The sequence below is a fragment of the Populus trichocarpa genome, chromosome 4 (assembly GCF_000002775.5).
Source record: "Populus trichocarpa isolate Nisqually-1 chromosome 4, P.trichocarpa_v4.1, whole genome shotgun sequence".
NCBI lineage: Eukaryota > Viridiplantae > Streptophyta > Magnoliopsida > Malpighiales > Salicaceae > Populus > Populus trichocarpa.
Genome location: NC_037288.2, coordinates 22,807,243 through 22,821,915, shown reverse-complemented (window position 1 = coordinate 22,821,915; position 14,673 = coordinate 22,807,243). Strand labels below are relative to the sequence as shown.

The window sequence follows — 14,673 nt, the reverse complement described above, 5'->3', positions numbered from 1 at the left end:
TTTGGTTTTCATTTTTTTTATTGCTATTTTTTTTATTTTTGATATTTTTTTTTATGATTTCATCATTCTTCATTATATTTACATATTAAATTTTATCCTCACTCTTTTGGTTGCTATTTTTTTTTTACCCTGACAAGTTTTTTTTTAAATTGACAATTTCTTTCTTTCAATTTCATCCTTCAATATTAAATTGAGCTTCTTGATTGACTCTATGTTTAGAATTTAACGGGTTATAAATTTAAGATATTAACTCAGGTTTAGGAGATTCGCTCGGGTTTATTTTTTTTAAAAAAAAAAACTCAAGTTTTTTAATTTTATCCTCTAACATTTAATTTAATTGGATATTGAACTTCACAATTTTTTTTCTTTATATAGATTTTTTCACTAATTTAAAAACGATCTAAATTATCTCAGGTCTTTTTATTTGTCATTCTTTGTTAAATTTAGCTTCTTTTAAAAGAAATTTGTTTAGAATTAAATTAAATTAATTGTTCAATATCATTCAGCATGTCACCATCTTTAATTTATATATATATTTTTTAAAGGTTAGAAAAAAATATCCGACCTACAGTATAACACGAGGCAAAAATTCATTTATTTTTTTAGATCTTTTTTTTTTCAGTTTCATACTTCAACATTTGATTTATTTTTTTAGATCTTTTTTCCTATCATAACATGGCATATATCTATCCCTCTATTTATATTCTAACTCCACTCTCATATACATTAACATGTGTTAAATTTTAACACAAATCACCCACTATCCCTCTGTCTCTCTAGCTCCAATGGAAGCCTCGACAAAATTCTCGAAACAGAGTTTTTGATGCTCAGAAAGAGATTTTATATGTTTTTCATGCTTGTTTAAAATTATGATTTTTTTTTTCTTTTCATTTTTTTTGAATTGAAATTTAAGGGCTTTACAATTTATTTCTGTTGGTGCGAAGATATCTTTTTATTAAATGATTGGTTTTCTGATTTACTTTGAAATCCTCTGCTCTTTAATATCCTTAGTTTGGTTTCTGAGAAAATGTAGAAATAGAAAATGAGAGTCCAAAATGACATGGTTTCATGTCCATGTATATTAAAAAAAACAGAGAGAGGGGTCGGGTCTCAGCCAGGTTTACCCGGGTCGCTCGGGTTCCGGGTTGACCAGGTTTCGCCGAGCCAACTCCCAAGCAGGTTTTTACTTAGATCTGGACCGGTTCCAGGCCTGGGTCGGCCGGGTCCCGAGTCAACCCGCCAGGCCGGTCCGGGTTTTAAAACTATGAAACGAAGGACTTCATCGCCCAATTTTTACAAAGGGGATCAATGTCAGATTTTGTCTATAGAGCACAAAAGAAGAAAACAGTCATGAAGGAACAAAGGAAATGGGAAATTTTAAAAATCAAAGAAGGATAAGGTTGAATTTTTGTTCATTCGAGATACCTTTATTAACTGCCACATCTGACATAGTCTTCCAGTCCTTGAAACTAAGGGGCGCCATCTCACCATTCTGTACAATGGCTCACAAGACGGTGCCGAGCTTAGCTTCAGGGCCGACAGGGACACCTACATGTTAGGCATCAGGCTTGCCTCGAATGTCGCAGCCCTTGGTTTATCGGTAAAGTTAATCGCAATTTAATAATGGAAAACAAGTAATCAGGCTCAATCCCTAATTATTGATGCAACATAAAAAGATAAAATTAAGAAATTAAAAAAGTTTAATAACATGAGCACCAAAAATTAAAGGACTAAAAAAAGGAAAAACAAAACACCATGAAATCACCACTCTTTTAGGGTTTTGTTTTTATTATTTTATTGTGTACTTGTTTCGTTTGCAATATGATATTGAAGAACTCCTACAACATGGGGCAAGTCACCCACGAGCAAAGCAATACACCGACTATTACGTCCAAGCAAACCCTAGAAATTTGGGCACATGACATTTTCCATACTCAGGCACTCGAAGGTTCGGAAAACGCAAGTCCTCACAGCCAAAATGACGACAATGTCAAATGCCCAGGGCATTGACACTCTGTAATTATACCATATGGATAATTATACTAAATAATAATCCTCATAGCTTAACGTCACGCATACAAATTGAGACTAAATTATGCATGTCTACACATGGTCATGGCGTTGAAGTCGTCAAAAAGTTTGAGCCTAACAGGAAAGCAAAGAGGAAACTCCATGGAAATCAACAACCTTTCTGGCCAAGTAATTAGTTAAACATACCTAATCCCCATTTTATTTATATATATACACACATAATTATCTTCAACCATCTTCAAAATCCTTCAAAACAGCTTCATAGATATCTTTCTGGTCTCTATATCCTCACAATCTCTCGGAGAGCTTGACGACCCAAAGAACCCAGCAACATGTCTCTTAGGCCACGAACCACATCCACCAAGCAATTATCCATACCTGAGGTATCCACACAAAGTTCTAGCTCGACTACCAGCAACGATAACAGTAACAATGTGCAGCCTGAGACTCCAAAATCCCCATCAAGACCACCCACCTTATCTCAACGTGCAATCTCGCAAACCCTAACAAGCACGGCCAACCTAGCCAACCTTCTTCCCACAGGAACCCTCTTGGCCTTCCAGCTTCTCACCCCATTCTTTACCAACAACGGTGCTTGTGATTCTGCCACACGCCCAATGACTCTAATCCTCCTTGCTCTTCTCGCCCTTTCTTGTTTTCTTGCTTCCTTCACGGATAGCGTCAGGTCACCAACGGATGGAAGAGTTTACTATGGTCTTGCAAGCTTTAAAGGGATGTATCTGTTTGACTGCCCTGATCCTGCTGCTTCAGGCTTGGTTGATCTGAGCAAGTTCAAGATGGGGTTCATCGACGTGGTTCACGCAGTTTTATCAGTGCTCGTGTTTATTTCTGTGGCTCTGAGGGAGAAGAATGTTTTGAGCTGCTTTTATCCTATGCCTAAACATGAGACTCAAGAGGTTTTGAGTATTGTCCCAATTGGGGTTGGTCTCATCTGCAGCTTGTTGTTTGTGGTTTTCCCTACCAGAAGGCATGGGATCGGCTACCCCGTCGTGCAAGGCAAATAATTGCAGCTAGTCCTTAATTTGTATCATATGATATTCTCTTTAATTTAATTTGTAATATTTCTTAGATTATTTTGTTATTAATTATTCTTAAAAAAAAAAAACTAATTGTTGTTGAACATTCACTTGTATTATTTTAATTTTTACATATATAGAAATTAATGGGAAGGTCATGAGATTATTCATTGTTAACCAGAAAATTATCTTGAGTTTGTATCTTTGTTGTATAACTAATAGCATATCGGTGTTGACTCAATAGACCTGATTGAATCGAACCTAATCATCTTGATTAAAAATTAATTTTATTTTTTTAAAAGAATTTTTTTTTAAAAAAATCATTTTAATTTTTTTTAAATCTTAATTAAAAACTACTTTGATCAATCTCCTAATTGAAATTTTGAATAGAATGATGAGCCAAATCAGGTTTAATAGTAGTATTAACATATGAAACTCCCTTAAAAAAAAAAGTGAACCCAAAAATAAATTAATTAAAAGATCATATGGCTGCGTGGACTTTGATTGAAAAAAATTAATTAGATAATGCATAGTAGTACAAAAAAAATCTGTGAATAATGCCTTTTTTGTTGGGTAATGACATTTCATGAACAAAAAATCATAAATTACATATGCTGTATTTTATTTCTTGAAATGTTTCTGTCTATGTCTCCTTTAATAAATGTGTTCCTCATCACAACTTTATTATATTTAAATAAGAACTAATGATATTGATTAATTATAAACACCAAATATTAATACGTGTTATGCTATATATATCACATGTTAGTATTTTCAAGTGTTCACAATAAATTTTATAATATGAAAAAATAAAGATTAATCTAAAATATAAAATAACTATTAATAAGTAAATAAGGCCGCTCAACCTTTAAACTTGTATGATATTTAGAGGTATTTTCATTATATTAACAATAACTATAATTTAGGCAACTTGTATAGTTCACTATGGTCATCGATGCTGATTTATTTTTATATTGTCGAATTTGTTTTTTTAAGATTTATTTTTATGGCAATGAAGCTTTGGTATGTTTTTGAGAATTTTTTTTCTCTCTCCAAGTTATAATTTGTGCCAACTCATTAATTAAAAATTTAAACTGTTATTTTGCTAAATTCTCAAATAGTTTTTTTTTTTTTAAAAATGAATATTTAGTTTAGCGTGTGGGCTGGGAGACGACAATTATTTGGAAATTTCGTCACCTGAAAAAGTCTCCATTTCCGTGTCTGGTGATGTCCAACAAAAAGAAAGAAAGAAAAAAATTTGTAGCTCGCCGAGTCAAGGCTGACGGAGACCAGCGGCACCGCGTGCGTTCAATTCGAGTTCGCCGCCTCTGAAATTTCGTCCCATGCCTCACACTTGTATTTTCTTGACCAATCATCAAATTTCTTTATTGGTTTGATAGTTAATGTTTTTTATTTTAATTTTTAGACTCTAAATCCTAGAACTAACAATCCAGTAAAATTTATTATATTTATCACATGTTCTTAAGATTATCTAAGTGGTATTATTAAACTAAATATAGTATAATAGATCAACTTAATTACTTATTAATCTAAAATTTAATTTAAATTAAATTTTATATTAAATTGAATAGAAAATAATCATTAGAAATGTATTAAAATAATATTTTTTATTTTTTAAAAATTATTTTTGACACGTCAAAATAATCTAAAAATATTAAAAAATATATTAATTTGAAGTAAAAAAAATAAAAAATTTTAATTTTTTTTTAAAATATATTTAAAATATAAAAATAAATAAGACCTAAACGACGTAGAGTTTAAAAACAAAAAGAAAGTTAGTGTGGATGGAATTAAAAAAAAAAAAAAAGAGGAAATTTCCTCATTTTGAAAATTGGAATGGACCCACCACCAAAAAAAAAAAACACTTCTCTTTTCAATGAATAGTTTATACATAAAAAGAGAATAAAGTCTGAAAAGATAACAGAAAAAACTGAAAGAGAATCATTCCATGTGCTACTGTGTGTTCACGGGCCAATCGAAATGGAAATAAAAAGGCGGGTCCACCACCCACTTGTCAAGCACCCTCTCAGTACACCAACTTCTACATCTTGCATCTGTGTCCTCTCTCCGGTGACATGTACCCCGCTTTGCTAGCTTCTTTGTGATTGTAATGGAAAATACTTTTTAAAATATTTTTTTTATTTAAAAATATATTAATATATATATTTTTTAATTTTTAATATTAACACATCAAAAATCACTAAAAAAATAACTAATTTGATATTTTTCAAACCTCAAACACTATTTGGAATGTGTTTGAGATTGTGGTAGAAGTAGCGGTTTAAAGTGCTTTTTGTTTAAAAATATATTAAAATAATTTTTTTTTTAAAAAATTATTATGAATTCATATAATCATTTTTCAATTTCTAAATTGAAACCTAAATAAAATAATGGGAAGATAACCACTTATCATTCAACTAAGAATTATAGAATCTAGCACTTGAGGGTCTAGCTGCTGTGGTCAATCGTGTGACTTGTTCTGCCCCCGTCCCGGGTTCGACCCTCTATGTGCACGCCTGTCACCCCCACGGTGCCTTACCTGCTCCTGGGCTTGCAGGGTGTCCAGTGGGCCGTGGGGAATAGTCGTGGTGCGTGTAAGCTGGCCCGGACACCCCACGTAAATCAAAAAAAAAAAAAAAGAATTATAGAATCTAACACTTCTAAATATATGTCAAATATGAAATGTGCTTCTCTTTTTAGTAATTTTTTATTTGATGATAATGAGCATTTTAAATTAGTTTATAGGTTAATTAAAATTAAATTTTGTAAATTAGTGTGATATATGTATTCGAAAGAAATAATTTTTTTAAAAGAAAAAACTAAAACCACATCATTTTGTTTAAAAAATATAAAAAAATAAATCAATCTATAATTTAATTAACCTATCGAGTTAAATTTTATAACTATAATTTAAATATCGAAAATCCTACTGCACCGGGTCAAATTTTATAATTATAATTTAAATATTTTTAATCATAACAAATATGATTTTTTTTGAAAAATCCTCGTTTCAATTTTTTGGAAAGAAACTTTATATGATTAACAGTTAACCACCTTGTAACTGTTTAGATTTCTCTACATTAGTTGTTATTCTAGTTGGACTTGGATTCAAGAAAACTCCCTTTATTTTTCTCCATCTCACAGTATAGTTTTCAAGAATCAATGGCAAAAGTAAAGAAAGACTCAGTCTCACCACCACCACCACCGTCACCTCTACCAGCAGCAGCAGCAGCTACAAATGACGACACAAGAAGGGCAACTGAAAGACCACTTCTAAAGAAAATAAAAAGCACATCATCATCAATATCGGATGACACTCGCTTTCCTGGCCCACTGTTTCCTTCTGTTCGCCGGACTGCTGCTCCGCCACTAATGCCATCCATTCACCACCACCATCATCACCACCTCCGCCCTCCACCGTCGGATCTCCGTCTCTCCAAAGATTCAGTCTCCTCAAACAATAACTTTAACAACAGTAGTGCTAATGGTGGTACTAATAGCATTGATATTAGTGGTAGTAATATTACCAGTGATAATTTAAACTTCTCGGTTGATAGGGACTGGATGTACCCCTCTTTTCTTGGGCCCCACGTGGCTAGAAATCGGGTCACGGTGAAGGGTCGCCGTGGTAATAATAAGGCGGATGTGGAGGTGGAGGAGAAGCACAACACCGGAGCTGCCGCCTCTTATACTACTGCTAGTCATGATACTGATCAGGGGAAAGTGAAAGATGAGAAATTGTTGAAGGTAGATAACAATAATAATAATATTAAGGAAGTGAAAACAGCTGCTACTGCCACTCAAGTTTTGGTGACTCAGTCTAGTGTCAACAGAAGCAGGGGACTCAAATCTTCTTTCATCTATTATTTGGTACTAATTACTGCCTTTTTTTTTCTTTCTTTCTGTATAGTAGTTATTGTGGTTTCTCAAAATGGAAATGAGTGGAAAAGTTTCTGGTTAATTTTTTTTTTCAGGCAACCAAATAGCTAGAGAGCACTTATATTTCAACTTGATTTCTTGCTATTTCTGGCTTATATGTTGAATTGCATTCCTTTCTGGGTTTAGTTTGCTTTGTTTTGATATTGCATTGCTGATAATTTCGTTGCTAATCTTCTATTGCAGCTTAATTTCACTTGTATAGTATCTGTTTCTTGTTCAATTTACTTGTGGAATGAAGTCGCGAAACTAGAGGTATGTTTTATGTACATCTCTTGACAAGTTGAGTTATGGGTTCTTTCTGTTGAAATCTGTTGTTGTCTTAAACAATTTGGAATATGCTTGCTCAATTGCTGAAATAGAAAAGGAAAGGTGAAATTCTAGAAGACTTGGGTATTCTGGTTCTCGAAAAGGGATGGTTTAGGAAATGGGGAAAAAAGTAAACAAATTCTCGTAAAATGTTCATGGTGACTGAAAACAGGACTGTGTGATTTCTGCTCATATGTTCGTAATTATGGCTCTTTTACTTGCAGGAAGAGAATATTGACCTCCGTACAGTGTGTTGCAATAAAGTTGGTGTTGGTAATGACAGCATGGAAGTTTTGCAGGCTGAAGACAACAGTTCGTTTTCTTTCGGAAATGCTGACAGTAGGACTGTTGCTTTTTATACTGTCATGTTCACACTCATCATGCCATTTGTGCTGTACAAATATCTTGATTATTTTCCCCAAATAAAGACACTCTCCAAAAGGACAATGAATAACAAGGAGGAGGCTCCGCTGAAGAAGAGAATTGCTTATATGGTGGATGTCTGCTTCTCTGTTTATCCTTATGCAAAGCTCCTTGCACTGCTCGTTGCGACCATCTTTCTTATAGGATTCGGTGGGTTAGCACTGTATGCTGTCAGTGATGGTAGCTTGGCCGAAGCTCTTTGGCTTTCATGGACATTCGTAGCTGATTCAGGAAATCATGCTGACAGGGTTGGCACTGGCCCAAGAATCGTTTCTGTCTCCATAAGTTCAGGAGGCATGCTAATATTTTGCATGATGCTTGGACTTGTCTCGGATGCTATCTCAGAAAAAGTAGATTCGCTGCGGAAAGGAAAGAGCGAAGTAATCGAAAAGAACCATATACTAATTCTTGGATGGAGTGACAAATTGGTAATTCATACAAGTTACTTTGAACTATCATTCACTGTTTCCATTGCATTTCATTTTCAGTAACTAATGTGACTTGTGCATAAATCAAGAACTTGTAAAAAGCAAGTGCTTAGCTTTCCAGGGAACTAAACATGATGATATATGTTTTTTTCAATAGGAAGGAACTACACATGATTTTGGCTGTTCAAGTTACTTAGAACATGAAAAATAGGACTGCTATGTCCCTTTTTTATATGTAAATTTCTTGGTTCTTAAATACCGATTTGGCTGTAGTTTATTTCAGTGCTTGACAAGAAGTTGAGGTTTTTTGCTATGGGTTCTTTATTATATGTTTGCTTCTGCATCTATTCCATGTCTTGGAAGGTTTCCATCTATATTGATGTTTCGCTTCCAACCACAAACTGAGCCTTGTAAATCTTAGGATGACAGTGTAAGAAGCTAAGGTGTTCTTTGAACTCTTCTTATACTGGTATGAGAGGTTGGCCATGTAAATCTTATGATGATGATGATGCAAACTCATTTTAAGACTAAAGTGTTAAAGATGATGTATTGGTTGTAGGGCTCACTTTTGAAGCAACTAGCAATAGCAAACAAGAGTGTCGGTGGCGGTGTTATAGTTGTACTAGCAGAGAGAGACAAGGAAGAAATGGAGATGGATATAGCAAAGCTCGAATTTGACTTGATGGGAACTTCTGTTATATGCAGAAGTGGCAGTCCCCTTATCCTGGCTGACTTAAAGAAAGTATGTTTAAGTGATTTTTGCTTCTTCTTTTTTCCTTTAGAAGTCTTTTGTTGTGGATTAATTTTTGCATTTTCATATTCTTAGGTTTCAGTATCGAAGGCACGTGCTATTATTGTATTAGCATCTGATGAAAATGCAGATCAGGTTCTTTTCGTTCTCAATGTTGTTCTGCAACTTCTGGACTTTTAGCTTCTCTGCAATAATTACAAATACTTCTGTATTTCCATTACCAGAGTGATGCGCGAGCCTTGAGAGTTGTTCTCAGCCTAACAGGAGTTAAAGAGGGTTTGAAGGGTCATGTTGTTGTAGAGATGAGTGACCTTGACAATGAACCTCTGGTGAAGCTTGTTGGAGGGGAACTCATTGAAACTGTTGTTGCACATGATGTGATTGGACGCTTGATGATTCAGTGCGCTCTACAACCAGGTCTTGCACAGGTTTTACCCAGATGAGCTTTCACTAACCTTTTCATGAATTCAGGAAGAAAATTTTATTTTGTTATTTTTTATTTTATATAAAAGGCAAGAGTTTTATTAAAGAACAATTAGCAAAAAGGCTAGAGGCCAAAGAAGGACCAGCACACAACACCATACCAAAGGCTCCCAAATCCCTGAAACAAAAAAAGTGAAAACACTACTAGAAGAATTTCAACATCCAGGCTAAATGACCTACCACACAGGATACTAATCAAAATGCCACTTTCTGGAGAAACTCAGAAAGCAACCCGAATCAAGAAATTACCAGACAAGTAGGAAAAGCATATGGAAACTAGCCACCAACCAAGAGCAGCAACAAGAAACCGGTTTCTTTTTTTGTTTTTTGGGCAATAGAACAAGGTGCTTCAGTTGTGTTATATTGTCATGCATGTCATGCAGTGCATGTGCCATGCCCTTTTAAATCTCCATGCAATTCTAACTTTCCAGTTACTCTTGTTTTTTGTTTCAACAATTCAGAGTAATTTTTTCTTTGGCCAGATCTGGGAAGATATACTGGGGTTTGAGAATGCAGAATTTTACATCAAAAGGTGGCCCCGATTGGATGGTCTGCGTTTTCAAGATGTGCTCATTTCATTTCCTGAAGCAGTTCCCTGTGGAGTTAAGGTTGCGGCTGAAGGCGGAAAGATAAATTTAAATCCTGATGATAACTATGTTCTGAAAGAAGGAGATGAAGTCCTTGTTATAGCCGAGGATGATGACACCTACGCTCCAGGTCCTCTTCCAGAGGTTATCCTTCTTTTCTCACCCAGTGAGCAGAAAGTTGCATTCTCGTTGATGATTTTCAAATTTAAAATTTTGCTAAATTAATCTCTTATTGATACCTTCTATCATATGGCTAAAGTTCATCATATCCTTAGAAAGAAAGGAACAAACACCAGAACAATTGTACATCAATCAGACGGACAAGTTCATCACATATGCTTATCAATTTTTTTCCACTTAAAAACAGAAAGACCACTTGCTACATTCTTAGTGAAACAAAAATGTATTTAAGATGTATTTTCTATCTTACATGCCATTTCTGTTTCCAGATACATTGGAGTTCTTGTCCGAAAATAATTGATCCTCCAAAATATCCAGAAAAGATACTGTTCTGTGGCTGGCGACGTGACATTGATGACATGATAATGGTACAATGTAGCCCTAACCTCCTCCCCCTTGCATTTGAAGGTGGTCGAATTGGAGTAATTGACTAAGAAACAAAAGGAAAAATTAGCCACGAGCTCTAACTTGATTCCTGTTTTCCCAGGTTCTGGAAGCATTACTTGCTCCAGGTTCAGAACTGTGGATGTTCAATGAGGTCCCAGAAAAAGAGAGAGAGAAAAAGCTTACTGATGGGGGACTTGATATTCCTGGATTAGAGAACATAACACTCGTCCACCGTGAGGGAAATGCTGTCATTAAACGGCATTTGGAGAGTCTTCCTCTTGAGACCTTTGATTCTGTAAGTTGCATTACCTTATTTGATATATCTCTCAGTCTCACTCTGAGATTGAAGGTGACTACTACCTGTGGATATAAAGGTAGGTTTTTTAAGGGCTTGCTCAAAGTAGTAAAATGTCTATAAATCATGATATTAGGTTCTTGGTAATGGTTGAAACTCCAAAGGAAACAAACGTCTGGATACAATTTTCAAATTGACTGAATTGACAATTTCTACTTCGCTTAAAAACACCTAGCACCGATCCACCTGCAACATCCTAAATACTTTGACCTACTTCGATTTCACACTGAGTATTGTTAGATAATTAATTCAGAGACTCAACCTATTTGATGGAGGAGCCTTCTTACATTAACACTGATGCACCTCATTTAGTCCATGCGAGATTGATCAATGCTGCCCTTCGTGTAAGTATAATAGCACGATTGACAACAGTACTATGAGGCAAAATCTAAAGCCATGTAGAATACTGAACCCAAAAGTTGAAACTGACAAGTGGAGAGGCCAGTATGTCATGCAATGCTATACCATGTTGTCATAGTCAGTATGAATTAAGGAATGTCGGATTATCCAACATCCGTCTAACGGTTAAGGTTAGCAGGATTACCAGTGGGAAAAATAACAGGGAAATAAATATTAGTGTGTTGAGATGTTCTTACACCATATTAATCACAAAAGGGCTCTTTCTTCTTCTTTTTCCCTGTTTTGGTTTGAGAGATTATATTTACTCTCCTTACTTGATAAATATGGGACGACTCGACAACTATTTTTGGCTACGTATTCACATTTGAAGTTGCACAGTTAAATTTTCTTGCTATCTTGCATACTTGACATGCAAAAAAACCTTATAACTTTCTTCCATGAGCTCAATTCTACTACTGATTGCTAACTCTAAATGGACAGATATTAATTCTTGCAGATGAGTCATTGGAAGACTCCATTGTGCATTCCGACTCAAGATCTCTAGCCACCCTCCTCCTTATTCGAGAGATACAGGTAACTACTATTGCAGTGTCCTTCTTATGGATTTGAGATTGCTGATTAAACCAACAATTTGAGTGCCTCCCCACCTCTCCTCTCTTTTTCCTAGTTATTCTTATTTGCCTGTGCCTTTAAGGAAAAACCATGGTTTTGCTAGTAGATCTATGTCTTCCAACTTTCAAGGTCAATGCATCAGTTTACATGAAACATTTCGAATCTCTTGAACATGGTTTTATTAACAAGAAACTAGAGGATGGTGCTCAGGTGATGTACATTATTGTTCTTGCTTAACAATTAGTGGAGGTTTACTTTGGACTCGAGGGAAACAGTTTGACAAAGTTATATGGAACTTTGTATGTGGAAAATTCTGAGAAGTTCCATGATGACACTTGCATGTGTAGTTGTTACAGTTGTGATGCAACAAAGCATGATAGGTAGTGTTTGAGTGAAGTAGAAGCCATACTATCCCGTAGTCATTTCTGCTTTCCTCTAGCCTAGCACGAACAATATCCTGCTCCTTTTCTTTTTATTTATTTGATAACAAGAGAAGAGAACCCACAAGGGTATATTCAGTATTTCACAGAACTTGTGATTGTGAATTCATCCTCCCTTTTCAGATCAAAATGGATTAGTTACATAATTAGTCATTAGCCTTAATATTGCTTGCCTGTATTGTTTGGAAGAAGAAAAAAATTCAATCCCTTAGTCTTGCATGTGCCTACATTTACAGCAGGGAGAGGATTAAGTAATGGGAGATGAAGTGTAAAAGGACTTGGAGGAGATTAGTTTCAGACGTGTAGAATTGAAGAGAGAAGGTTTAAATTGCATGTGTGTTGCCATTCTTGTTTTTGTTATCAGAAAACCTGAATTCACTTGTAAAAGCAATTTTGCAGCATGTACATGTTTTGAATAAATGATTACTGATAAAGCTGCCTCTTCTTTGCTTCATGGAATGCAGTTAACGCGTCTCCCTTACAGAGATGTTAAGCCAACTTCTTTACGGGTTTCTGGGTATTCTCACAGCTCATGGATCCGTGAAATGCAACAAGCTTCTGACAAATCAATAATTATTAGTGAAATCTTAGACTCTAGGACTAGAAACCTTGTCTCTGTGTCCAGAATCAGTGATTATGTGCTATCAAATGAGCTGGTAAGTATGGCACTTGCAATGGTAGCTGAAGACAAGCAAATAAATCGTGTTCTTGAGGAACTGTTCGCGGAGGAGGTACCTTTCATATCTTATCTAATGCCTGTTAAGCTTTGCCTTGCGTAGTAAATAAGTGCATGGATATCTGTCCCTGCAATCGTCTCTTTTTCTCCCAAAACCCAACTTCGAGATTTTGCAAGTTGACAACTTGTTCCTATTTGCAGGGCAATGAGATGTGCATTAAACCAGCAGAATTTTACCTGTTTGATCAGGAAGAGATTCCTTTTTATGAGATAGTGATTAGAGGTCGTCAAAGAAATGAAATCGTGATTGGTTTTCGCCTTGCAAACGCCGAGCGCGCCATCATTAACCCTCCTGAAAAGTTGCAACCAAGAAAATGGTCCCTTGCTGATGTTTTTGTTGTCATCTCCTTGGGTGACTGAAAGGATACATGCACGTTGCTTTCCCCTGCCTTTCTGCCAAGTCCTCTCTGCTATACATTTACACACCAACCCCACCACAACTCACTTCTATGCTGTCTAATGGGCGCATGGCTACTTGTGGCTTGAGAATTTCTAACTGACAGTGGTAGGTGCCGCGGAAAATAGATTACAACTGTAAGATAATTCGAAAAATGAGTTATGTAACATTTTCTGAGGCAAAATTCCTCATGATTTGTTCAATGTATGAGTTATCAAGCATTGATTTTAGCACGATTGTGCATGTTTTGGACACTTGAAATAGCTTTCTATCTTTTTCGTAGTTCCATACACCGCAGGTGTGTTCTGCTTCACCTTCAGTATGGACACATCCCATTGTAATTGCCAAGAACAGATACGTTTCATAGATGGGGATGGTGCATGAACCAGCCCCCTAGTTCATTCAAAACCAAACCTAATTTGCTCCAGGTTTTGGGTGGACATATCACCGGATTAACCTTTTAAATCAAGTGGAATTCACTGAATATTAATAAAAGAAAAGTTCATGAGTATAATAGTATTTCTAATAGCATATTTGAAATAGTTTGAATTGAATTATTAAAAAGTTTTAATGAAATCTCATATTTGTAATTATTTTGAGAGTCGAGAATTAAATTTCAAATGAAACTCAATAAAAATATTATAAAAGTGAATTAAAGATTGACCCCTCCGATTTATCATAATAGAGAGAAAAAAATAATATTAAAAATAGCTTTCTAAAATACTCATTTACCATTTTTTTAGAGATATTTGAAGTAATAAGATGAAAACAATAATAGTGCTATAGAAAATAAAATAAATTAAATCCTATCTTTTTAAAAAACATATGAATTCAATTTATTTATCAATTCAATTAAAATTGAATACTATAATTAAATTTAATTACAATAAAAAATTGATTTCAAATATTATTTTAAAAAATATTTATTTGCATAAACAATCCCAAGGGCATCTCCAACCCAAGAGGCAAAAGAGAAGCCAAATTCAAAAAACTATACTTTTAGCTTTGTTTCCTTCTCAATTAGCAGTTTCAACAAGAATGGTTAAAGAATAGTCAAAATGGTTTTTTGCTCCTGAAAATATTATTCTTACATATTTCTTAAAAATATCAAAACTAACAAAGTAGGACTAATAAAAAATAAACTAATTAAATGCAACCATGTGGAAAAAAATAACTTTTCCTTAAAGAAAATCAAGAGTT

General features: G+C 34.7%; 2 protein-coding genes across 6 annotated transcripts; both read left to right on the top strand.

The window, feature by feature from the left end:
- Positions 1-2,253: 2,253 nt before the first annotated feature.
- On the top strand, positions 2,254-3,253 carry LOC18098314 (protein DMP3). The gene has a single exon (XM_006384967.3). The coding sequence runs from the start codon at positions 2,364-2,366 to the stop codon at positions 3,054-3,056; it is 693 nt and encodes a 230-aa protein (XP_006385029.2). The 5' UTR covers positions 2,254-2,363; the 3' UTR covers positions 3,057-3,253.
- Positions 3,254-6,165: 2,912 nt separating this feature from the next.
- Positions 6,166-13,727, top strand: LOC18098313 (ion channel DMI1). Of its 5 annotated transcripts, none has more exons than XR_002981252.2 (12): positions 6,166-6,959; positions 7,212-7,280; positions 7,559-8,185; positions 8,745-8,927; positions 9,012-9,071; positions 9,161-9,364; positions 9,902-10,150; positions 10,456-10,554; positions 10,674-10,868; positions 11,785-11,861; positions 12,577-12,661; positions 12,805-12,942. XR_002981252.2 is itself a non-coding variant. In XM_024598893.2 (12 exons), exons 1-12 carry the CDS (start codon positions 6,252-6,254, stop codon positions 13,434-13,436), a joined length of 2,973 nt encoding a protein of 990 aa, XP_024454661.2. In that variant the 5' UTR covers positions 6,166-6,251; the 3' UTR covers positions 13,437-13,727. The 5 variants fall into 5 exon arrangements, 3 of the variants coding, with proteins under 3 accessions (XP_024454661.2, XP_052307849.1, XP_024454662.2); XR_002981251.2 differs by having other exon boundaries at positions 11,769-11,861; XM_024598893.2 differs by lacking the exon at positions 12,577-12,661 and adding an exon at positions 13,218-13,727 and having other exon boundaries at positions 11,769-11,861; positions 12,805-13,071.
- The last annotated feature ends 946 nt before the right edge of the window (positions 13,728-14,673 follow it).

What these genes read in the sequence shown, in the direction of transcription:
- LOC18098314 (XM_006384967.3), top strand. Translation starts at nt 2,364, where the DNA reads ATGTCTCTTAGGCCACGAACCACATCCACCAAGCAATTATCCATACCT.
- LOC18098313 (XM_024598893.2), top strand. Translation starts at nt 6,252, where the DNA reads ATGGCAAAAGTAAAGAAAGACTCAGTCTCACCACCACCACCACCGTCA. An exon ending in ACATTGATGACATGATAATG is followed by an intron (nt 10,555 to 10,673) that starts GTACAATGTAGC and finishes CTGTTTTCCCAG; the next exon opens with GTTCTGGAAGCATTACTTGC. An exon ending in TCCTTATTCGAGAGATACAG is followed by an intron (nt 11,862 to 12,804) that starts GTAACTACTATT and finishes CATGGAATGCAG; the next exon opens with TTAACGCGTCTCCCTTACAG.